Raw genomic sequence first — 25,491 nt, 5'->3', positions numbered from 1 at the left:
CCCCCACGTATGAGTATTCATGTATGCTGGTAGGGTAGTGGCTTTGTTGTGTGGGTGTGCAAAACACAGGTGTTGAGATGGGTGAGTGAGGGGACAGTGGTCAATTCTCTCCCTCCTTGCAATTCTTAGGACAGTCCAATCCTCAGTGCATGCAGATATTTAGACATTTAGGTGCAAGTGATCCAACTGATAAGGACACGGGTGGCGCTGTGGGTTAAACCACAGAGCCTAGGACTTGCCAATCAGAAGGTCGGCGGTTCGAATCCCCACGATGGGGTGAGCTCCCGTTGCTCGGTCCCTGCTCCTGCCAACCTAGCAGTCAAAGTGCAAGTAGATAAATAGGTACTGCTCCGGCAGGAAGGTAAACGGCGTTTCTGTGCGCTGCTCTGGTTTGCCAGAAGCGGCTTAGTCATGCTGGCCACATGACCCAGAAGCTGTACGCCGGTTCCCTCGGCCAATAAAGCGAGATGAGCGCCACAACCCCAGAGTCGGCCACGACTGGACCTAATGGTCAGGGGTCAACATACCTACATCTCAACATACATACACACCTACCCCATACAGACACCCACCAAGTGACTGCCAGCCGTTCTTGTTATGCTACTTTATTTTTCCAACTGGCTTAAACGCATTTCATCATTTCTTTAATCTCTTCTTTTATCTTAACTTTACTCTCCTTTCACTCTAATCCTTTTCTGGATTCACTCAATATCTGTCAGAAATTCTACTTTTTCCACATAAATTTTGATGTATTCCTTAAAGATAGCCCACTCCTTAGTCCCTTTTTGTACCACATCTCCTCTTATCTTCCCTGTTAATTCGGCAATGCTTCTAAATTCAAGTTTCTGGCAACCAGAGGAGTGGAGAGGCATTTTGTACAGGAATCCTGCCTGGGCGTTTCCTACAAGCACCTCGCTTGGCCACGATGAGAACAGGGCGCTGGACCAGATGGGCCTTTGGCCTGATCCAGTAGCCTTTTATGTTAAAAGCACAATGTGCTTTTAAGCGCACTGGGACCCTTCAGCGTGCAATGCCAGAGAGTTCCCCAGGGACGTGTGTGCTGATCAGCAGGATTCCCAAGGTGGCCGGGGAAACCCCCTTGCAGCGTCAGGAGTGCGGGGGCGGCTGACCAGGCGCCAAGCTGTCAAGGGCCGTCATTGCTGCCAGGAAGGACGAAAAGCGCTTGGAAGAAAATGCGCACTCGGCTGGTTGCTTACCAACTAATTTTAGAAGGGCTGAATGTCACGGGAATGCCGTCTCTACGTTTTGCGGAGCTGCCAAAAGCGCCCAGGGCACCCCCAGCCCACCCGCCTCCTTTTGTCACTGCAGGGGAATCACATGAGCAACCTGTTCTCTGCTTAATGTCCTCAGGCCCCTTCTTGGGGTTTTGTGTATCCAATGAAGCTTCATCAAGGAGGCGGTGTTGCCTCCTACCAGGAACTGAGGCTGGGAGAACCACTATAATAATAATAATAATAATAATAATAATAATAATAATAATAATAATAATAATAATAATTTATTATTTATACCCCGCCCATGTGGCTGAGTTTCCCCAGCCACTCTGGGCGGCTCCCAATCAAGTGTTAAAAACAGTACAGCGTTACATATTAAAAACTTCCCTGGCTGCCTTCAGATGTCTTCTAAAAGTCTGGTAGTTGTTGTTCTCTTTGACATCTGATGGGAGGGCGTTCCACAGGGCGGGTGCCACCACCGAGAAGGCCCTCTGCCTGGTTCCCTGTGATTTTGCTTCTCGCAGTGAGGGAACCGCCAGAAGGCCCTTGGCGCTGGATCTCAGTGTCCGGGCTGAACGATGGGGGTGGAGACGTGAATGGATGAGCAGAAGAAGGGCCTCCTGGATCAGGCCAATGGCCCGTCTCGTCTTGCATCCTGTCTTTACAGTGGCCAACCAGGTGCCTGTCTGAAAACTGCAAGCAGGATTCCAGCACAAGAGCCCTCCCCCTCTTGCTGTGGTTTCCAGCAACTAGGATTCAGAAACATTGCTGTCTCCAACTGTGAAGACAGAGCAGAGCCATCCTGGCTAGTGATCATTGATAGTCATCTTCTTCGTGAATTTGTTCATTTAGGTTGATGACCATCACTGCCTCTTGTGGCGGGGAGTTCCGTAGTTTAACTATGGGCTGCGTGAAGAAAGGCTTTCTTTTATCTGTCCTGAATCTTTCAGCATTCAGATTCATTGGGTGTCAATAATAATAATAATAATAATAATAATAATAATAATTTATTTGTACCCCGCCCATCTGGCTGGGTTTCCCCAGCCATTCTGGATGGCTTCCAACAAAGATTAAAAATACATTAAAATGTCACACATTAAAAACTTCCTTGAACAGGGCTGCCTTCAGATGTCTTCTAAATGTTGTTTATCTCTTTGACATCTGGTGGGAGGACGTTCCACAGGGCAGGTGCCACTACCGAGAAGGCCCTCTGCCTGGTTCCCTGTAGCTTTGCTTCTCGCAATGAGGGAACCGCCAGAAGGCCCTTGGCACTGGACCTCAGTGTCCGGGCTGAATGATGGGGGTGGAGACGCTTCTTTAGGTATACTGGACCGAGGCCGTTTAGTGCTTTAAAGGTCAACACCAACACAGGGAACCAGGTTACCAAGTTTGTTGTTGTTGTTGTTGTTTAGTCGTTTAGTCGTGTCCGACTCTTCGTGACCCCATGGACCAGAGCACGCCAGGCACCTCTGTCCTCCACTACCTCCCGCAGTTCGGTCAAACTCATGCTGGTAACCTCGAAAACACTATCCAACCATCTCGTCCTCTGTCGCCCCCTTCTCCTTGTGCCCTCCATCTTTCCCAGCATCAGTGTCTTCTCCAGGGAGTCTTCTCTTCTCATGAGGTGGCCAAAGTACTGGAGCCTCAGCTTCACGATCTGTCCTTCCAGTGAGCACTCAGGGCTGATTTCCTTCAGAATGGATGCGTTTGATCTTCTTGCAGTCCATGGGACTCTGAAGAGTCTCCTCCAGCACCATAATTCAAAAGCATCAATTCTTCGGCGATCAGCCTTCTTTATGGTCCAGCTCTCACTTCCATACATCACTACTGGGAAAACCACGGCTTTAACTATACGGACCTTTGTTGGCAAGGTGACGTCTCTACTTCTCAAGATGCTGTCTAGGCCTGTCATTGCCCTTCTCCCAAGAAGCAGGCGTCTTTTAATTTCGTGGCTGCTGTCACCATCTGCAGTGATCATGGAGCCCAAGAAAGTAAAATCTCTCACTGCCTCCATTTCTTCCCCTTCTACTTGCCAGGAGGTGATGGGACCAGTGGCCATGATCTTCGTTTTTTTGATGTTGAGCTTCAGACCATATTTTGCGCTCTCCTCTTTCACCCTCATTAAAAGGTTCTTTAATTCCTCCTCACTTTCTGCCATCAAGGTTGTGTCATCTGCATATCTGAGGTTGTTGATATTTCTGTTACCAAGTTACAAGTAGATAAATAGGTACCGCTCCAGCGGGAAGGTAAACAGTGTTTCCATGCGCTGCTCTGGTTCGCCAGAAGCGGCTTAGTCATGTTGGCCACGTGACCCGGAATGTGTACACCGGGTCCCTCGGCCAATAATGCGAGATGAGCGCCGCAACCCCAGAGTCGTCTGCGACTGGACCTAACAGCCAGGGGTCCCTTTACCTTTACCCTACAAGCTTGTTGTGAGGATTGTAACAAAAAATCTACAGTGAGATTTGAACCCGCCCCCCCTTTAAAAAAAGGTGTGTAAGTGCTGGCATTATAAGAAAGAGGCTGTCCACCCTGCACCTTTGCTACGCTGGTTCTCTCCAAATGTTTTGGACCACAACTCCCATCAGCCGCTACCAGCATGAACAGGCTCCCATTGGCTCTCGCATCATGTGGCTGTTCTGTCTGGGGCTAATGGGAGTCACAATGCAAAACATATGGAGAGCACCAGGTTGCCAAAGGTCGCACTTTTTCAGAGGGTGTCCTCGCTCAGATTACTGATTTTTTTGCACCTATGACAACTTCCTTTCCAGTCCCTTTGCAGCTGAGATGCAGGCGTTGCAGTGCACGCCCTGTAGCTCTGAGATCACATTCCAACTTCCTTGTGAAATACCTTTCAGGGGAGAGCAAAAATCCATGTTTAAAACAAACGGTTTATATGTGAGAGCTGTCGAACGGCTGTGCATCCCCCTGCAGATGTTTTCTGCTGAGGTTGGCCTCTGTGTTTGCCGAGTGTCGGCCCCAGAAGAGTTTTGGTCCAATTAATGTGAATTGTGCTGAGCAGGCTCCACGCTGACCTGTGCAGACTGCTGAGCAATGGCTGGCAGGGCACCAGCTGACGGCTGGCGGGCAAGAGTGGCGAGGGCTTCCTTCGTGGTCACCGGACTCCTAAGGCGGGGCTGGCCAGTGGTCTACTGCAAGTCTCCTGCTCCCGGGACCATCCACAGTGCACAACTCAATCACATTAAAGAATGTGCAGGGTGCACTGGCTGCACACAGAAATGGATTCTGATTAGGGGCTTGTCTTCCTGTCCACCTGCAGAGCTCGATGATAGAGGGTTGACTCCTTCAGTTGGCACGAGAGCAAATCTTGGAAAGGCAACTAATTTATGGAGAGAGCAAACTGGTCTGAAATGCCCTTCTGGGCAGAGAGACTGCAGGACTTCGGCTTTCCCTGGTCCTGAATGGCGTAACTGTGCCCCTGAAGGACCAGGTGTGCAGCCTGGGAGTCATTTTGGACTCACAGCTGTCCATTGAGGTGCAGGTTAATTCTGTGACCAGGGCGGCTCTCTACCAGCTCCACCTGGTACACAGGCTGAGACTCTCCCTGCCTGCAGACTGTCTCACCAGACTGGTGCATGCTCTAGTTATCTCCCACTTGGACTACTGCAACGCGCTCTACATGGGGCTACCTTTGAAGGTGACCCGGAAACTGCAATTAATCCAGAATGCGGCAGCTAGACTGGGGACTGGAAGTGGCTGCCGGGACCGCATAACACCGGTCCTGAGAGATCTGCATTGGCTCCCAGTACGTTTCCAAGCACAATTCAAAGTGTTGGTGCTGACCTTTAAAGCCCTAAACGGCCTCGGCCCAGTATATCTGAAGGAACGTCTCCACCCCCATCATCCAGCCCGGAAACTGAGATCCAGCACTGAGGGCCTTCTGACGGTTCCCTCACTGCGAGAAGCCAAGTTACAGGGAACCAGGCAGAGGGCCTTCTTGGTAGTGGCGCCTGGTCTGTGGAATGCCCTCCCATCACATGTCAAAGAAATAAACAACTATCTTATCTTTAAAAGACATCTGAAGGCAGCCCTGTTTAGGGAAGTTTTTAATATTTAATGCTATATGGTTTTTAACACTTGATTGGGAGGCGCCCAGAATGGCTGGGGATACTCAGCCAGATGGGCGGGGTATAAATAATAAATTATTATTATTATTATTTCCTATAAAAGCACCAAGCATATCCTGTAGCAGCAATCCCATTCTGAGGGGCTGCTTTGCAGGTTTCAGTTTCTTACATGGAGGTGAATCCTTGAGTGATCTAACGTGGGCTATGAACTGTGTCTTCATTCCACACATATCTGGGCAGTTATGTGGCTTGGGAGCGCTGATTTGCCTGTGCATCTGTGGCAGAAACGTTCCACGTTTGTCATGTTCCCGCAATCTGACCCTTCCACTTACATGGAGATTAATCTCTGTGCAGGAAATTCTGATATATGAAGCAGCCGCTTACTTCAGGCAGGCTCCTCTGACGTGTCAAACCCTCAGAGTAATATAATGCATTAACCAGGAGACTTTGGGTAGCTTTCTTGCAGAACCCAAGATCGGCACTGTAACCTCGCTCCTTTGTAGTCAACAAGGTTATGGCCACAATCTGGGAAGCGGAGCGATTAAATTCCGCCTGCCCAGCTGGGCGGCCGACTTTCTGATTTCAAATTGTTGCCCCCGGCGCCAAGTCTCAGGTAATTTGTGGGGCAGTCATAGGGGGAGGCCGCAGTGCCGTGAAAATAAAGTTGAAACTCCCTGCCTGCTGGGTGCGGTTCAATCCCTGAAGCTGCTCCTGAAAGGAACCCCTCTGGGTTGTGGGCCTGTGGCTTCTAAAGGGGGTGGGTGAATGGGGGGAGAGGGAGCCTGTGTTGTGAGTGGGGAGGGGGGGAAGGTGAGGGAGGGCTGAATTGCACACCTGCATCCAGAATTACCCACCCGAATTTTTGAGTGCAGATTTCCAGTGTGTGTGTGTGTTTATGTAGTGCCCAGTCCTATGCTTTTGCACCTAAGCCTTTAAAAGCGGCCTTTGGAAAGTAAGAAAGCAACAGAAAATGGGTGTGTTGTTGTTGTTGGGATGGGAGCTTCTATTTAGCCTTTCCCTTCCGGCAAGGAAGGAGCACTTGAGCCGCTGGATCAGTTAAAATAAATGAGCCCCCAGCAGCAGCCAGTGCTGATCCGCCTGGAAATGGCTGGACCTGCTTAAATGGGTAATAATTAAAGAAATAAATTTCCTCGGTGCCAGCCTCACAAATGTTTTGTTCAGCACTAAAGCCACGGGCCTCTGAAATGGAAAGTGGGGCTGCTGGGAGGGGGGGGGGAGAAGGCAGCGCTTGCCATAAGGCTGCCTTTGCGGATGCAAGATGCTAATGCTGCCTATTAAAGGAATTTTCATGGTTAAAAGAATACCTTTCCTAGGTGCCGAGGTCACGCGTTAAACGGGTTTAGCGGAACAAATTGCGCCAAGGCGGCCGCGTGAAGCAGAGGGGAGGCAGCGACTCTGGCAGGTGCAGGAAAGGGCACCTGCTTTTTATCGAGCAGGTGAATTAATGGAAAGGCCCTCTGGTCCAACCTAGCAAAGGGAGCCTGCTGAGCAGAGGAGCCGAGCCAGTTCACATGAAACAGAACAGCCTTCCCCAATCTGGTGCCTTCCAGACACTTTAAACTGCGCCTTCCCATTAGCCCCAGCCAGGGCTTGATGGGAGTTGTAGTCCAAAACATTTGTAGGGCACCTGGTTGGGGAAGCCTGGTATAAGACAGTGGTGAGGTAGATGGCCTGACTCCATGCAAGGTTCTTGTTTTGCTTTAGCTGTAATTTCCAGGCAACCCTGAAGGATATTTGCACACATCACAGTGCACTGCAGAAACGAAAGCTTCTTTGACTACGGCCAGCTCCCTGCTCTCTGTGTCAAATAAGTGTGGATAAAAAGAGCTCCGAGGTTAGTGCCCCTGTCTGTGAATCCGGCAGCAAAGCTGCATCCAGGAGCATTAACAGGTTGCAAAGCTGCTTGTGTGTTGCCCCCATCCATGGCATCGTCATCTAGGCGGTTGCAGAAAATCTGGCTCTGTGCATCGCATCTTCCCAATGGACACACTTCGTTCTACGTGGAGTCTAATCTCAGCCGAGGCCATTTTGGAATATGAAGAAGCCCCAATAGCAAAGGGAAACAAAACAAATATCAGACAAACAAAACTTTAAAGATGCAAAGATCATGTTTTAAAAAATACCATGTAGTTTTCAGTTGCAAAAGCCTGTGTGTTTTAAGAGGAGTGGCTTGTCTCCATTTGCCTTCAGGGGTTTTAGGAATTGTAAAATGATACTCTGCCCCGGGCACTTTAGCAGTCCTATGACATGAAATAAAAATTAGGTGCATTTTAGAAATAATCTCTAAATTTAGAATGTTTAATCCAGACACATGGGGATGTTTCTTTGCAGTTGCAAATTCTGCAGCTATGATCCCAAAGCCGCCTTCAGGGGACAACAAGGCTCACAAGACACAAGAGAACTTCTTCCATGTGTCGCATGGAATCAGTTTGTTAATAAAAACCTCCAGTGCACCTGAACTGGTCTCATGGAGGAGGCTTCCTACTGCATCTCTGCACGATGTCCTGGCTTGACCTCCTTTCAAACACAAGCTGTTGTGACCTGGGATTGGGGTTTCTGACATAGATCTAGTCCCTGGGATTGGGGTTTCTGACATAGATCTAGTCCCTGATGCTGAGATGCAGCCCAATCAAACCACCCTCAAGAGAGGCTGCCTGTTGTATCTCTGCATGACATTCGAACCCGATTGAGAAGCTCTGGCACATTCTGAAAGTATGCCACATTTTACTCAGGAAAAAAATACGGCTGAATTGCAGGAAGCTTGGGGCACCCCTTTTTCATCCCTAACAGAGTCTCCACAATTTGCCCGTTCCCAGTGGTCCTACACAAACAAAGATATTGCTTTGCACCTTTTGTCAACTTGTCTTTGGTTGAGAGGCCGTCTCGGTTCAAGAGTTAATGCAAAGCCGAAGTTTTCAGAAATGTTTTTTTTGGAGGGCGTCGATTCAGATCAATCCTTTTGCAGAAGGAACTGAATATTCAGAAGGGCCTATCGGAGCCCTCGTCAACTTTCATCTCCAACAACGGGTGCTATAGTCACTAGAGGCGCATGGCGCATGGATGAGTTCATTTAGTAAACAGTGGTAATGACTCAAGTTGACACGTTCCCATTCCTTCTCGATGGTTGTGTTAAAGGATCTTGCAGCCGGGGTGTAAATGTGTTCACAGGCCTTGCCTTCACCTATGGAGATTTCTTCGAAGCTGTCGTCTAGAGACAAAAAGCGTCCTTTGTGGGGACTGGAGAAACTCTGTCTGAATGTTGGCACATGGAGAAGGAGGGTTCAAGCTGGACAGAGAATGATTGAATTCCGGATTCTGCCCGTCTTGCCCTGAAATCCCACAGAACTCTCTCTGGCCCTCTGGTTGCCTCCCAGCCCTGCCATTTCAGGTCCTGCTTTGAGGCATCTGGTCAGATGCTGCAAGAACAGAATGCTGGACAAGATGGGTCCTTGGTCTGATCCAGCGGCCAAGCTCTTCTTATGCTTTTATGATAACCTCAAAAGCATTTGCTTTAGAATACCCTAGACAGTTCGTTCCATTCTATACTTAGGGTTCTGCTTATGTCAACAGTCCCAACTTTATATATAAAAATGCCAAGAAATATATTTCAATTAAACGTGTATGCCTAAATGCTGGTGTTTGTTAATATGTTAATGCATTCCAGTACAGTGGTGCCTCGCAAGACGAAATTAATTCGTTCTGCGAGTTTTTTCGTCTTGCGAATTTTTTGTCTTGCGAAGCACGGTTTCCCATAGGAAAAATAGTGATGGCATCATTGCTGCTCTACCAATTGAGCTGTCCCATGAGAGCCACTCTGGAATCCAGATTAAGTTTCTGGCCATCCAGAAAACATCCTTGAAGTCAAGTCGCAACTGCACCTCTTCAAGCAATGCACCCTGGGTATTAACGGTTTTAAGAAAAAGGAAACAAACTTGCAAGATGTTTTCGTCTTGCGAAGCAAGCCCATAGGGAAATTCGTCTTGCGAAGCAACTCAAAAAACCAAAAACCCTTTCGTCTTGCGAGTTTTTCGTCTTGCGAGGCATTCGTCTTGCGAGGTACCACTGTATAGGATAGGATAGAATAGGATAGGGAAGCATCTCCTAAGGGCTGTATCTGCTTCTGGGGGCCATCTTGTAAGATTGTTGTTGCTGGAACTGCAAGCACGCCTAGGAAGGGTAGATCACAGGTAGATTTGGAGGCTGAGCAAGGTGCTCTTAGTGAGGCATCTTAAGCAGCGGGAGGAAGGTGTGTGGTTATTCCTGATCCCTGAAAAATCAGCGCCAATGGTTGGCCTGGCCTATAATAAGCATTTTTGCAACCTGCCTTTCACCCATTGGGTTTCTGGGGTTGCTGAGGATCCCAGGCTGAAAGGACACGTTTCAGGTCCGCTGCCTTGGCCTCCTCCACATCTACCTCCACATCTTTTCCCCAGGCCCCGATTCTGAATATCCCAGCCATGCCCTGCATAGCCAACAAGGGCTCTGGATGTGAACGGCGCGTCAAGGAAATCCCCCTATTTTAAGGACGCCCAGTCTGCACCTCAGTCTCGAAAGACTCCCGCTTCAGCCCACAGAAAGGGTGTCGTGCTGCGCCTTGATGCATCGCCACTGGCGTCCCGCTCTGGCAGGCTCTCGGCATCCTCTGGCGAGTGCGTCGCAAAGCGGTTGTTGCTGCGAGAACCTCCGCGTCCCTCCAGAGGGAGAGGGAACTGTCGTGTTCATTAAGTGCATGATTATGGCGATGATTAATAGCAGATCTTCTTCAAGCCTAACTACTTTCCCTCTTCAGTCCTTGGAATGAATTCACAGAGCTGTGTGTGTGTGTGTGTGTGTGCGCGCGCGCGCGCGCAGTCATTGAGGCATTTCGTTCCCTTTCAGCCAAGTCCGCTTAGCCGAGCCTAAAACCACCACCCCTACTGCCACAGTTCCCAAGCGCGGTGTATTTCAGTTCTCTGAGGACAAGAATGTGGTCGGGTTTTTTGCATAACGGGCTTGTTTTTTAAGATATTTGTTGGACATAAATTGCCTTCACAGCCACTGGGTGTCAGAGGCATCGTAGTTTTCCAGCTCCAACATTCTCCTTTTGACCCTTGCCCCCGCTGGGTCGCCATGCTTCATTGCAACACAAATAAAGCTCATCAGGCAACTGATATCGGGGGCATGTGAGTGGCAGTGCCTTCGCTTAGATGCAAATAGTTTTCTTGCAGGTGAGGAGAGCCGGGGGCGCAACTTGCAGCCGTGGCGAAAGAGAGTCTATCTGTGTTGTGGGTGATTGAGAGGCCTTTTTCTTTTGCCCTTTGAAAACAAACAAACTGCGCCGTGCCTTGCAAGAATAATAAAAACACAAATAAGAGCAGCAGAATGCAAAACCCAAGAACAATAAAAGCCAGCAGTACGGCAATTCAAAAACAAGAGATTAGAAATGTTGGCTAAATGTTGCTTTACAGTTATGGAAAAATATTTCTGGATGGAGCTCCAGGGGTGGGCAGGCATGTGATAAGGATAAAGCAATGCACATTTTGTTTATAAGTAAGAATATCTGGAAGAGCAGGGATTATTAATTAGATATACTTGTTTTCAACATTAGCAGATTTTCAGTTCTGCTTCTCTTCCCTACTTTAGTTTCTGATTCCTTTGAGAACAGGGACCCTTCTCTGTGGGCTGCTGTAACCTGTTCTGATCTGAGCGGGACATTTTCTTGAATTCATAGAACCGTAAAATTGTGGACTAGGAAGGGATCCTGAGGGTCATCTAGCCCAACCCCTTGCAGTGCAGGAATCACAGATACTTCAGGAGGTCGGATTCAGCAAACTGGTACACTGGCGGCAGCTTCTCCCCTCCCCTGGCACTGCCTCCTAATCTGCTCTGGAGGGTGAAGAGAACCCCCAGAACAGTGCATTGGAGGAGGGGAGATAATTCAGTTCGCTAATACAGTTGTATAAGCATGGCGTTGAATTTCACCCAACGTCCTAGGCATGGCAGCTTTTATATTTATATTTTTTATTTTAAAGCGAATTTCCAGCCCTTTGGAAGGCAAAAGTAGGTTTCAATGCGTGTGGATTTCTTGTGATCAGTGTTACATAATACTTCCCCCTGTAATTGGCGGCAGAAGACTAAAATAGGCAAAGGAAGAGGCGTGCAAGTTTGCAGGATTTTGAAGGTTGCAGAATTCCGTTTCTTTGGGGGCAGAAGATGGAATGATGCAGCGGTTGCCAACGTGGTGCCATCTGGGTGTTTTGGACTACAACTCGCATCACCCCAGACTATTAGCCATGCTGGTTGTGGCTCGTGGAGGTTTCAGGACACAACAGCTGGAGGGACCCACATTGCATACCCCGGATTAATGTAATAATAATAATAATAATAATAATAATAATAATAATAATAATAATAATATCTTTATTGTCATTACCCCCTCTCGGGGACAACGAAATTACTTGACTGCTCCATAAAAACACTAATTAAAACAATACAGTATAGTACAGCAAGGAAGATTAGATGACTTTCAAAGTCCAGGCTTCCCATTCAGGGCCGAGATCGCTCTAGAGAAGAAGCTGTTCTTAAGACGGCTCGTTCTTGTCTTCATCGTCCTGTATCTCCGTCCCGACGGCAGGAGCTCGAAGAGACAGTGACGAGGATGCGATGGATCTTTTACTATGTCCAGTGCCTTCCTATGGCACCTTGTGGCATAAATCTGCTCTAAGGTGGAGAGTGGGCAGCCAACAATGCTCTCTGCTGCCTTAACAACTCTGCACAACCCCATCCTGTCCTGGGTAGTACAGCTTCCGTACCACACACATAAGCCATAAGTGAGCACGCTCTCAATGGCACAGTGATAGAAGGCAAGCAGCAGTTTCTGCGGAAGATGGTTTTTCCTTAGAATTCTCAAAAAGTACAGTCTCTGCTGCGCCTTCTTCACAAGCCCCCTTGTGTTGACACTCCAGGACAGATCCTCTTGTAATTCAATGCCCAAAAATCTGAACGTTGTTACCCTCTCCACACAGACCCCATCAATCAAAAGTGGCTGGACATTGCTCTTCTGTCTCCTGAAGTCCACCACAAGCTCCTTTGTCTTCCTTGAGCAAGTTGTTAGCTCTGCACCACTCTGTCAGCCGCTCCACCTCATCTCTATAATCCGTTTCACCCTCCGTGCTGCTTGACCTTGACCTATCCGAAAGGGCACAGGTGGGGAAGAGGCCCTCCAAGTCCTTCTGGGCCAAAGGATGTTGGTTTACCAGAGGACTGGCTCCCAAGGTACACTGTGCTACTGGCTGTAGCTTTCCATCCATTCCAGAACCCTGTGCTCTGTCCAAGGTGCTGAAGACTCTGGCTTGCCTAAGCTGGGCTCTTCTCTTGCTGCTTTTACCCTGGAGGTGGTTCTGCCGTGTTTACTGTGCCTTGACCTCTCCATGCACAATGGTGCCTTGTTTGCCGTTATGTCGCCATGCCAGTGTCGCAGCCCGTTTTCCCCGTGAGGAAAGAGCCTGCACAGAAATGCACCGGGTGACCTTTGCACAAGGCAAAGTTCAACAGGAGACCGTCTTGCTGAGGCTGGAATGGTGGTGTCTGGGGTTGGGGTGGATTGAAAGGGTTGCTAAGCATGTAAGCCACGCTGTATAATAATAATAATAATAATAATAATAATAATAATAATAATAATAATAATACTTTTATTATTTATTATTATATGTGTTATTAGCAGCAATTGTTCCTACAGGCTTTGGGGAACTGGGTGCCGTGCTCTTTTTATTGTAGTTATTTGTATGATTTTAATAGATTTTAATAGATTTTTAGTGTCACAGAATCATAGAGTTGGAAGAGACCCCGAGAGTCATCTAGTCCAACCCCCTGCAATGCAGGAATATCAATAATAATAATATTATTATTATAATAACTTATTATTTATACCCCGCCCATCTGACTAAGTTTCCCCAGACACTCTCAGCGGCTGCCAATCGAGTGTTAAAAACAATCAAGTAGATCATACATGACAGTTGACAATCCTATCTCTATATCTGTACCTGTTGTAGTTGTTGTTGTTTAGTCGTTTAGTCGTGTCCGACTCTTCGTGACCCCATGGACCAGAGCACGCCAGGCACCTCTGTCCTCCACTACTTCCCGCAGTTTGGTCAGACTCATGCTGGTAACCTCGAAAACACTATCCAACCATCTCGTCCTCTGTCGCCCCCTTCTCCTTGTGCCCTCCATCTTTCCCAGCATCAGTGTCTTCTCCAGGGAGTCTTCTCTTCTCATGAGGTGGCCAAAGTACTGGAGCCTCAACTTCACGATCTGTCCTTCCAGTGAGCACTCAGGGCTGATTTCCTTCAGAATGGAGAGGTTTGATCTTCTTGCAGTCCATGGGACTCTCAAGAGTCTCCTCCAGCACCAGAATTCAAAAGCATCCATTCTTCGGCGATCAGCCTTCTTTATGGTCCAGCTCTCACTTCCATACATCACTAATATCTGTACCTATATCTATCTAAATCCACACACACACACACACACACACACACACACACAATGCTTAATTGTTTTTTTAACAATTGGTTTCCCCCAGTGTTTTTGACTGTTGAAAGCTCTTTTCACATTTGGCGTTCTCCTGGAGTGAGTACTGGAGATTTTCTCTCTGCCCCCATTACCCGCTAACTACAGAGTGGTTCCAAGGGCTCGGGTACATGTCTTTTTTGTGTATATGTGGAACCTGCCAGGGATGCTTCAGTTGTGATTCCTGCATTGCAGGGGGTTGGACTAGATGACCCACCGGGTCCCTTCCAACTCTACAATTCTATGTTTCTACCTCCTGAACCCGAGCCCCTGCTTAATATTGTCATCACACACTGATGAAAGGCCTTGATGCAGCCCCCGTTGAAAGGAACATGGTTCCTGGAAGTGCCTCAAAGGACCGTGGGCCAAACTCCTTCCGTTCTGGTGGGGCTTGCTCCCTGGGAGTAGTTATCGTGACTTTATTTATTTATTAAGTTCCTGTGGCCCCAAGGCAGGTCCACAGCAGGCAAGAGGGCTCCTTAAACAGTTTGAACGCAGCTTTGCGAACACTTCCTGCAGAGATAAATAAATTAGGCCGTTTTTATAAAATGAAAGCCCAGCTATGAAGCTGTTGGCGTCCAGCTATTGATCTATCGGTTTCTATTTCATTAGTTAAAAATTCTAGCCATTCATTTCTCTAAGCCAGACAGGAGGGAGGGAATGACTTTAGTTCTCTTTCTTTCTCAAGATGCAGTAGCTGGAAAAACATTTGCGCTTATCTTCTGGAACAGAGTTTCCCGGCCTCCAGCTCATGACGGGTTTTCTTTACTTTGCTTGGGATGAGGGGACAGGGGTCTGGAGGGCCGCTGTGAATCGTGGCGTTTCATGGCTTCAGACCAGGCTTCCTCAACCTCGGCCCTCCAGATGTTTTTGGCCTACAACTCCCATGATCCCTAGCTAGCAGGACCAGTGGTCAGGGATGATGGGAATTGTAGTCTTAAAACATCTGGAGGGCCGAGGTTGAGGAAGTCTTGTTGTTGTTTAGTTCTTTAGTTGTGTCCGACTCTTCGTGACCCCCTGGACCAGAGCACGCCAGGCACTCCTGTCTTCCACTGCCTCCCGCAGTTTTGTCAAACTCATGCTGGTCGCTTCGAGAACACTGTCCAACCATCTCGTCCTCTGTCGTCCCATTCTCCTTGCGCCCTCCATCTTTCCCAACATCAGGGTCTTTTCCAGGGAGTCTTCTCTTCTCATGAGGTGGCCAAAGTCTTGGAGCCTCAGCTTCACGATGTGTCCTTCCAGTGAGCACTCAGGGCTGACTTCCTTCAGAATGGAGAGGTTTGATCTTTCTTGCAGTCCATGGGACTCTCAAGAGTCTCCTCCAGCACCATAATTCAAAAGCATCAATTCTTCGGCTATCAGCCTTCTTTACAATCCAGCTCTCACTCTCACTCACTGTAAATAGCTTGCACCAAAATAAAGCCTGTAAAAGACAGGTCGGAGTCCTGCCTGGTTACTCTCGAGCAACAGCATCTGATAGTCTGCTTGGAACTTTTTAGTATCTTTTCCCAGCTTCCCATCTTATCTTTTGCTTTAAGGCTTCTTCCTGAGCGGGGTAGTTTATGAGCGCTTTTTAACAACCGGAAAGTAGCACTTGTAAAAGATCCCTGGCTGGTCTTGCCGAAATCCCCACAGCGAGAAAATCTTGTGATGGTGGTGCTGATGGTGATGGGGAGAAAATGCTTTGCCGCATCCCAGAAGAAGAAGATGCACAAGGCAACAAGTCCAGTCCATAGCAAAGGGTCCCATCTTGTGAGGGGCCATCCAGATGTTTTGCAGTGACTGCCTGTCTTGGTGGGGGGAGGGGAGAGGAGTTTGCCCCACGGTTGGGCTTGGTTGATACCTCTGATCGGCAGCGATGCTCCGGGAATGCGGCTGCGCCAGCAATTTTGTTTGCACATGGAACAGATGGGCCTGTGCCGTCACCAGCGGGCTGCGTGACAGCCCGGGTGAAGAGAGTGCTCATTGACACGCTATCAAATTCCACTCACTCACTCGGGAACACACTCGGATTGGCAGGTGAACGACGGAATGACGCTCTTCCCCACCTGCCACGCTCAGGCACACGTCTCGGCTGATGGTGCAGGGCAGAACGATGCAGGAGGAACTCCCCATCATGCTTGAGAGGGGGAGGGGGAGCCACAATGTAAATAAGTAACAGTGGCGTGAAACTCTTTTCTGGAAACGAGGCCTTTCAGTTCAGCTCCCAGCTTTCTCAGAGCATGCCTTCTCATAGTCCCAGATTTTCTGCATGTTGAAGATCCCTTGCAGCATCTCCCTAAAACCTTGGATTAGACCAAGTCATGGAGGAGAGGGTTGTTTTGGGCCACTAGCCATGATGGCCACACTCGGCCGACACAGGGGGAGGCAGCAATGCTTCTGAATGCCAGTTGGTTGCAACCACAGGATGGGAGAGGGCTCTTGTACTCAAATCCTACGGGACGGGACCGCCTCTCCTGGTCTGCCCCACAGAGGACCTTAAGCTCAACGAACAACCTTAGTTTAGAGGTCCCGGGCCAGGGCCTTCCTCCCCCAGGGCCAGGGCCTTCTCAGTGATGGCTCCAACCTGGTGGAATGCTCTGTCCCATGAGACCAGGGCCCTGCAGGATTTAACCTCTTTCCATTGGGCCTGTAAGACAGAGCTATTCCGCCTGGCCTTTAATTTGAATTCAGCCTTATATTTTATTCCCCTTCTTCCCTCCCCCTCCCCTTTTATGAAGATTACCCGCTCTGGGAACCCACAGCTCATTCTCCCCTGGCCTCCTCGCTGGCCCAAGTAGGACCAATTCAGCCAGCTAGCCTGGGGGATTATCCAATGCTTATTTCCCCTAAATTGATTTTTGATTTTATTGTTATTTGTGTTTTTATACTGTATTTTATGCTGCTTTTACAATTAAGTGTTTTAAATTTGTTGTTAGCCGCCCTGAGCCCAGTTTTTGAACCGGGAAGGGCGGGGTATAAATAAATTATTATTATTATTATTTCCCACAGGCCTCTGGTTAGCCCCCATGAGAACGGGATGGTTGGGGCAGAGCAGAGCAACCATAACCCTCCCCTCCATTCCTTTGTCCAGTTCTCTTTTAAAGCCACCCAGGTCGGTGACCACAGCTGCCTCCTGTTCCATTGGTTAACTATGTGCAGCATGAAAAAGTCCTTCCTTTTCTCTGTCCTGCATCTTCCCACGCCCTGCTTCGTCAGACGTCCAAGGGTTCCTGCGTTACGAGAGAGGGAGGAATAATTTCGTAAACCTCTATCAACGTTGCCTCTCGCTTGCCTTTTCCCTAAAGGGAAAAGCCCCAAACGCTGCAACCTTTCTTCATAACGGAGTTTCTTCACCCCCTGGATCATTGGGGTTGCCCTTTTCTGAACCTTTTCCAGCTCTGCAGCATCCTCTGTCCCTTTGTCTCAGTTTGCTGGAGGCAGGAGACATAAGGAAACATAAATAGAAGACAAAACAAGCCCTCTTAGTTCCTCCGCTCTTGCCATACAGGTGGGTCCTTGCCAAATGTTGTGACACGGGAGTGGCACATCGTTGGCAAGCCTGTGCCTTTCTGCAATGCTTCCTGAGTCCCTGGCCTTATTTATTCTGATCCCCAGCCAGGCACCTGGCAGTTTCCTGCTGCTGGCGAGGTGGCGGCAACACCTCGGCCCACCCAGGATGCGCTTATTTACCCTGCCGGAACTTTGCATGGCCCCCTCCCGCCTGCAAATCAGTAGAAGATCAAGCTCCTTTTTGCAACTTCTGTAGTACAGTGGTACCTCTAGATACGAACGGGATCCGTTCCAGAGCTCCGTTCGCATCTAGAGGTAAATGTAACTAGTGATGGCACGTCTGCGCATGCGCGCGCCGCTTCTCGCCGCTTCTGCGCATGCGCATGACTTCATTTTGAGTGTCTGCGCATGCGCAAGCGGCGAAACCTGGAAATAACGTGCTCCGTAACTTCCGGGTTCCCGCGCAGCGCAACTCGAAGCGTATTCAACCCGAGGTATGACTGTATCTGCACGAGCGCCAATTAACATCTCACGTCTTTCTCCTTCTCTCCAGGAACGGCGAGGCCAGATTCTGCCCATGGCTCCCCTGGCTATTCCCCATCCAGTTATCTGAACAGGTCGACCACCAGCCGTTACATCGCAAGGTCTGTATTCCTTCCCTCTAGAGGAGAGACGCTAGTCCCCCAAATGTGAACAGAGCAAGTGTCCTGTTAATCCTGGGAGCTCTGGAACCTCTCTGGCTGTTTTGCTAAGCCCCCGAAACTCTTCTGTGCCGTCTCGAAAGGTTGTAGTCTGACTGAGTGACAATGAGACGGAGAGATGTGATGGGCTGTTACGACGTCCCTTCTTTCTCTTCTCTACCCCACTCCCAAGGGCTGGATTGGCGGAGGGTGTTTTGCCAATTATTTAGGTGGGGGACAAAAAACAGTCGAAATGGATCAGGTGGGGGGGGAGAGAAAGCTGCAGGCCTGGTTTACTTTTAGGCATGTATTGAGTGTTGAAAAGCAGCAGTTTCCTCTCTTGCATCCTTGCCTGGGGAGATGGCAGATGAGGTGGCAGTTAGTGATGGGTGGTGCTGTGGGTTAAACCACAGAGCCTAGGACTTGCCGATCAGAAGGTCGGCGGTTTGAATCCCCGTGACGGGGTGAGCTCCCCTTGCTCAGTCCCTGCTCCTGCCAACCTAGCAGTTCGAAAGCACAAAGTGCAAGTAGATAAATAGGTACCACTCCGGCAGGAAGGTAAGCGGCGTTTCCGTGCGCTGCTCTGGCTCGCCAGAAGTGGCTTAGTCATGCTGGCCACATGACCCGGAAGCTGGACGCCAGCTCCCTTGGCCAGTAAAGTGAGATGAGTGACGCAATCCCAGAGTCGGCCACGACTGGACCTAATGGTCAGGGGTCCCTTTACCTTTACTTTAAGGCAGGGATGTCCAACAGGTCGATCGCATTCTACTGGTAGATCCTCGTGAGTATTTGGTAGATCGCGGTCGATCTCTGGCTCCCTTTCCTTAGTGTCTGTAAAACGGACTCCTGCCCCGCCCCCTCGCCCTGCCCTCCATTGTTGTGTGATCTCTGGAAGGGAAGACAGAGCTTTCTCTGTGCTGCTGTTTTGATCCATTGTGATCTTTTTGCGAGTGACTTTACCCCTTTGTCCCTTGCCTTTAACCCACCCCCTCAAACAGAACTCCCCCCCCCCAAACCTTTTTACAGTGGTACCTCTGGATGCGAACGGGATCTGTTCCAGAGCCCCATTTGCATCCTGAGTAGAATGCGAGTCGCATTTTGCGGCTTCTGCGCATGTGTGTGACATCATTTTGAGCACCTGCGCATGCATGAGTGGCAAAACCCAGAAGCAACGTGTTCCGTTACTTCCAGGTCACCACAGAGCGTAACTTGAAAACACTCAACCTGAAGCACATTTAACCCGAGGTATAATTCTGAACGTAGATAGCAGTCTCTTGAGAGTTGGCCACCCCTGTCCTAGGCAACCTGCCAAATGCTACTGGACTGCGCTTCCATCATTCCTGACCGTTCTGGGAAAGCTAATGCTCAAAGTCCGTCTATACAGTGGTACCTCGGATTAAGTACTTAATTCGTTCCAGAGGTCTGTTCTTAACCTGAAACTGTTCTTAACCTGAAGCACCACTTTAGCCAATGGGGCCTCCTGCTGCTGCCACGCCGCTGGAGCACGATTTCTGTTCTCATCCTGAAGCAAAGTTCTTAACCCGAGGTACTATTTCTGGGTTAGCGGAGTCTGTAACCTGAAGTGTATGTAACCTGAGGTACCACTGTACAGAGGGATAGCTAGAAAAGACACTTCTTATCTGGTCTGGTTTGACTTCAGGAAATATCTCCTCTATTTTTATCTTTTGAACCACCCTGAGATCTTCGGATGAAGGGCAGAATGTAAATTTAATTAATTAATTAACAACCCACTTTGAGGGTTTTAGCATTTAACATATAAATTATAAATGGGGTAAGAGAGGATCCCAAGCGTACCAGCAAAGTGTATGCTAGTTTATGGAACTTTTAACAGTGAAAAGATTTGACCCCAGAGATCGGGGCCAGTATTTTGGGAACTCTGCTCTGCACATTGTGGAAGAAAAGAGGGCAGAGCAATCAAACTAAACACCCATTGTTGTTATTTGTTTAAATCTTAGTTATTTGTTACTTAATTTTGCTGTAATTCTGAGGCATTCCCTCATGCATTTGTCAGTTACGATTTGTACCATTCGTCTTTTAGAAAAAATAAATAAATGTAGTTTTAAGAATGATAGTCCCTGCCGCTCGGCCGTGCTGGCTGGGGCTGAAGTGAGTTGTTGTCTCTCTCCTTCCCTGCAGCCGAGCCGTCCAGCGCAGCTTGGCCATCATCCGCCAGGCCAAGCAGAAGAAGGAGAAGAAGAAGGAATACTGCATGTACTACAACCGCTTTGGCAAATGCAACCGTGGCGAGAGGTGCCCCTACATCCACGACCCGGAAAAGGTGGCCGTCTGCACACGGTAAATGATCTTCCATTCCAGAAGCCCCAGGAAGGGACAGTGCTGTTGTGCCCGAAGATGGTGGATTAACCAAGTTAATGAGGCGAAAAGGGGCACGTCTCCATTTGCATCCAGCGTGCATCAGATACACATGTATAATCCACACATTGGCCACAGCTATCTGCGATTGCAAGCGCTGCCCTAAGCAAACATTTCAGTAAATTAAAACTGGTCTAAGTTGGCCGTGGGAGCTTTGCAGAAATCGACAGGGCCTGTCCCATCTTTAGAAAGGCCTTTCCAAAGAAATACCTGCGCTTGGCCTTGGCCTCATGCTGGTGGAAGCTGAAATTGCTTTGCGCAACATCAGCGGAAGCCATGCGCAAGGGCTTCCACTCGCGCAATGGGGCTCCCCGCTCCTTCTGCTGTGCACCCCCTGAAATCGGCTGGGGAGGGGGTCAGGAGAACCGCCGAAACAGCTCACAGGGTTTGGAGAGTGAGGATTGTTCTGCACGGCAAGCGGAAATATATTTGTAACGGTTGAATTCCACCATTCCCCCCCTGCAAAATTTTTCCAGCTGTCATCTGCTTCCCTCCAAAGCTCCTCAGACCTCCCTCTTCTCCATCTTCTCGACAGGTTTCTCCGTGGTACATGCAAGAAGACCGATGGGACCTGCCCCTTTTCGCACAAGGTTTCGAAAGACAAGGTTGGTTTGGCTCTTAGTCAGCCAAGGGAGGGGGCCGCAGAGGGAAGGTGTTTCATACAACGTATTTGTCAGGGATGCAGGTGGTTGCTCACGAGTAAACAGCTAGGACTCCGACCTGCCTTTTACAGGTTTTATTAAGTGCACAACTATGTACAGGGCAGGAACCCAAAGTTCATGTCTGTCTCAGTCACTTTCAGATTCTGGGAGTGGGCTCTTCCAGTCCCCCCCCCCAGCCAGCATAAGAACTTAGACACCCCAAGTCTCTGCCTCCTATCTTTATGTTTGACCCCCTTGCGAAAACTAGGCGACGGAAGCTGCATGTCTGTTTCCCTATCAACCCGGCTGGGAGCGGTGCTAGGGCTCACCATAACCTCTGTGAACCTTTGCCTCACTTCGCCCCTCCTTTCCCCCTCCGTTTCGCCGGAAGCGTCACTCTCACCACTCCCTGATGAAGTGTTACTGCTGAGCAACGTCCCTGTACGCTTCTGCCCCCCTCCCCCCTTTCGATGGCAGTAAAGGGAAAGGGACCCCTGACCATTAGGTCCAGTCGTGGCCGACTCTGGGGTTGCAGTGCTCATCTCGCTTTATTGGCCGAGGGAGCCGGCGTACAGCTTCCAGGTCATGTGGCCAGCATGACTAAGTCACTTCTGGCGAACCAGAGCAGCACACGGAAATGCCGTTTACCTTCCCGCTGGAGCGATACCTATTTGTCTACTTGCACTTTTGACGTGCTTTCGAACTGCTAGGTTGGCAGGAGCAGGGACCGAACAACAGGAGCTCACTATCGCAGGGATTCGAACCACCGACCTTCTGATCGGCAAGCCCTAGGCTCTGTGGTTTAACCCACAGCGCCACCCACGTCCCCCTCGAGGGCAGTACCCTGACAGTATTCATTCGGAGTTGGCTTGGGAAGGTTGTTCAGGGTCGCCATGGGGCTGCTTCCCATCGTGAGAGCAAAGCGGGTCTCTTAGGCTGCTTTGATAGCTCAGTTGGCTAGTGTGGGGTGCTGATGATGGCAAGGCTGCAGGTTCCATCCCTGGATGGGGCAGCTGCATATTCCTGCATTGCAGGGGGCTGGACTAGATGGTGCTCAGGGTCCCTTCCAACTCTGTGATTCTGTGATGTATCAGTATTTTAGCACATTAAGCAGGTCAGGGCAACTTGGGCTGTCGTCTTCCGCATACGAGGTGCCCACAGGCACAGGTGGAAGAGCATCCTTAGGGCTGGCTGTCACTGTCAACCACATGCTTACAACATACTGTACTGTGCCGATTGCCACGGCAACCGGCTGGATGGCACCTGGCGGCAGGTTTTGCCTCATGGCAAGCAGGGCAGAAGCAGAGGGTCCCATTTCTGAAGATCATGGCAACTGCATTTGATGAGGGGTGGATTGATTGAGAGCCAGTGTGGTGTAGTGGTTAAGAGCGGTAGACTCGTAATCTGGGGAACCGGGTTCGCTTCCCCACTCCTCTACATGCAGCTGCTGGGTGACCTTGGGCCAGTCACACTTCTCTGACGTCTCTCAGCCCCACTCACCTCACAGAGTGTTTGTTGTGGGGGAGGAAGGGAAAGGAGAATGTTAGCCGCTTTGAGACTCCTTCGGGTAGTGATAAAGCGGGATATCAAATCCAAAACTCCTCCTTAGATGCCACTCTTCCACGATATGCTGTGCCCAGAGCAGCTTACAGAGAACATTCAAAACATCAGAATGCCAATATGCAAGATGCAGAGCATGCCAGTAAATTAGAAAACTGAGAAAAATCAGCAAGTTAACAAACAGAATAAATTCAATATTACAAAAACACAAACAAAACAGTCAAGGTTTAAGTGCATAAATAAAAAGCGAAGCAAGTAAAAACGGAAATAAAGTTTCTGGCCTTCCAGCTGTCCAAGGAGCCTGGCTTGCATACAGTTCAGAGGGGAGGGGTCCTCTCACCAGGCTAGATGACATGCAGATGGTGGCCGTATCTTTACTCCAGAGGAGGCTGGCAGCAGCAAAAGGGAAAAGTTTGGGAGGGAGGAGATGGTCAGTCTCTTCCCCAGCCCCCTGGAAGTACCAACTCCTGGTGCAGGTCTCACTGTCCCACCCAGAATTCAGGATAGGACAGTTCCATCCTCACTCTAGAGCGTGGCCCATATTGGGAGAGAGGGGGCTGCTGTTTCATATGTGTGGATTTATTTATTTAGACCAGAGGTAGCACCCCCTGGGAGGGCAGGGGTGGCAAAGAGGAATGGGGGTGGCAGAGGGGTGCTGGAGGTGTAAATTACTATTACTTTGGTAAATGACCATCAGGCTTTGAAAAATGGGTATTGCTGGATCAAGCTCACTAACGTTGTTGACATAATTAAACTAAATAGTTTTAATTTGATTTTGAATAAATGTGCCATTCATTGTTACTGTTTTGAATTTTACTGTGTTATCACCTTCCTTAGAGGGTCTTGCAAACCACTATTCTGAATAATGCTCTTTATAGAGTAGCTGGCAATGGGGATGGGGTGATGGAACCAAGGGGGGCAGTAGCCCCCCAAAGTTTGGGAACGGCTGATTTAGTAGATTTATAACCAGCTTGATCGAAAAGCTCTCCAACCGAGGGACAAATACATTTTTGGATAAAACGCAGCTCAAATTCACAGTCCAATTAAGAACAAATATATATGAAGCCGTTGTTGTTAAACACACACACACATACACAGAGAACCATCATCATTACAAACAAAGATAAAATCAATACAGCTTTTAAAAGAGATAGAGGTAGCTAAATTATATGTCTGGGTAGGCTGGCCGAAAACAAAAAAAAAAGTTTTCAGCTGGCCCCAGTCAGGCCATTAACTATGACTTCATGCTCTCTGCCTCCCGCCCTCCCTGACGGCTCCCAGATGGTATCAGGTGCAGCGTTTCAGCTCCCTGAGAACTCCCATTTTCACTAACAGAAGATAAGCAGGTTTCTGGCCCTTATTACTTTGAAGAGATGCTTAAAGCTGTGTGAGCAAAACCTGCTTAAATCTCAGAATCCGGAGAGGTAGCTAAATATGCTTTTTTGGCCAGGCGGGGGGGGGGGGGGACGGGGACTGCAAAGCTCCCATGTCCCCACCCCCCCTCCCTGTGACTAGCAAACCCAGAATAAATAATGTCGACCGCTGGAAAATATTTGCAGAATAAATGCGGCAAAGTCGAGGCGTCGTGCGTATTTGCTAATTTACCTAGGTTCTGAAATTGCACAGAATGCAGGTTGCCTGGGGCAGAATTTCGTTCTCTTTTCTTGTTGAGCACAGAGTAACCCATCCCTGTGCCGTGCTGAATGGGAAACTAAAGGTACCCAGTCCCCCCCCCCCCGAACTTGTGGTTCAACGTGTGGTTTCCCCAAAGCAAGTCCATTCTAGTGAACTGTTTTGGGGGAGAGGAGTGGACTTCTTACTTTCTATTTTGAGTTGGGGAGTTTCTGGGCTGCGGCCTCCCCTTCCTTTGCTGAGCTCAGAGCCCTTTCCGCTGTGATTTATAGCCCAGGGGTAGCCGGCTGCCCGGAGGCAAGTGGGGACTTCGGCACCCGCTCCTGTAGCTTCCTGTTAACCTGGCGATTACCAGGAAAGGTGATGTCCGCCTCATTTATCAAAGCACAACCCAAAGAGAGGGGCTGGTGAGTTAATCCTTACTGCAAAAGAAAGCGGTTTTCTGCTGTGCTCCAGGCTTCGCTGCAAATGGCCTGGCTGGAGTCCACTGTCTCCAAACGAGCCCTTTCTTTTAAAGGTAGCTTTCTTATCCTGTGTCTTGAGTTTAGTACAGGAACAGATTTTTTTTTGGTCTGGATACACGATTGCCCCACCTCCTGGCTGCTGCCAAGAGCAAATGTGCTTGCCTCCGACTGGGAATGGAGTTTGAGAAGTCCCTCTGTTGTCTGTCCCTTTCTTTCGCAAACCCTCAGGGAGAGAGCATGATGCTTTCTGGCGAGAGCATCAGGGGTCTAAACCAAACGGAAGGGAACACATGCCATGGAATGATGTGGCTATTGGTTTATTACTGACCCTGCTCCTTAAGGCCCTAGGGTGGGATTTTTGAGCAACCAAGCAGCAGGCAATTTATTTTAAAGTCGTGCTCTGCCTAGCCAGGGCCTTGAGACAGAAGGAGGTGGAAGATGTTGGAGGTGGTGTGGACAGTGGACAGAGTAGGGCTACTGTGCATTCGGATTTCCTGGGATTCGTCCATTGGAAATAGTGTCCGGGCGGAGTTTCTAAAAAGCGGTTAAATAATGGCAACCCTAGGACAAGAGCTATGTGCTGTGTGCCCCCTAAGCTAGCCTGCTGCCCTCAGAGGCAGCCGAGGACATTGGCTCCGTTGCCAGTGTCCGAGTTGGTTTTGACAGCCAGTTCGGGAGGGTTTTGTACATGGAATGGAGCCAGGGAATGGCATCTTGTCCACTGCCTCGGGCAGCAAAAT

The 25,491-nt window shown here is 49.2% G+C and overlaps 1 protein-coding gene across 1 annotated transcript in view; it reads left to right on the top strand.

Annotated features, from left to right (window-relative positions):
- Positions 1–25,491, top strand: part of ZC3H3 (zinc finger CCCH-type containing 3) — a 269,723-nt gene that overhangs the window by 183,110 nt on the left and 61,122 nt on the right. Inside the window, exons 6-8 of the mRNA XM_028736023.2 lie at positions 17,934–18,024; positions 20,218–20,376; positions 20,990–21,059. Coding sequence (XP_028591856.2) covers positions 17,934–18,024; positions 20,218–20,376; positions 20,990–21,059 — 320 coding nt within the window. The remainder of the gene's footprint in view (positions 1–17,933; positions 18,025–20,217; positions 20,377–20,989; positions 21,060–25,491) is intronic.

This window comes from Podarcis muralis, chromosome 8, assembly GCF_964188315.1.
Source record: "Podarcis muralis chromosome 8, rPodMur119.hap1.1, whole genome shotgun sequence".
Taxonomy (NCBI): domain Eukaryota; kingdom Metazoa; phylum Chordata; class Lepidosauria; order Squamata; family Lacertidae; genus Podarcis; species Podarcis muralis.
The sequence above is the reverse complement of the archived record's forward strand: the minus strand, read 5'-3'. Positions and strand labels throughout refer to the sequence as shown.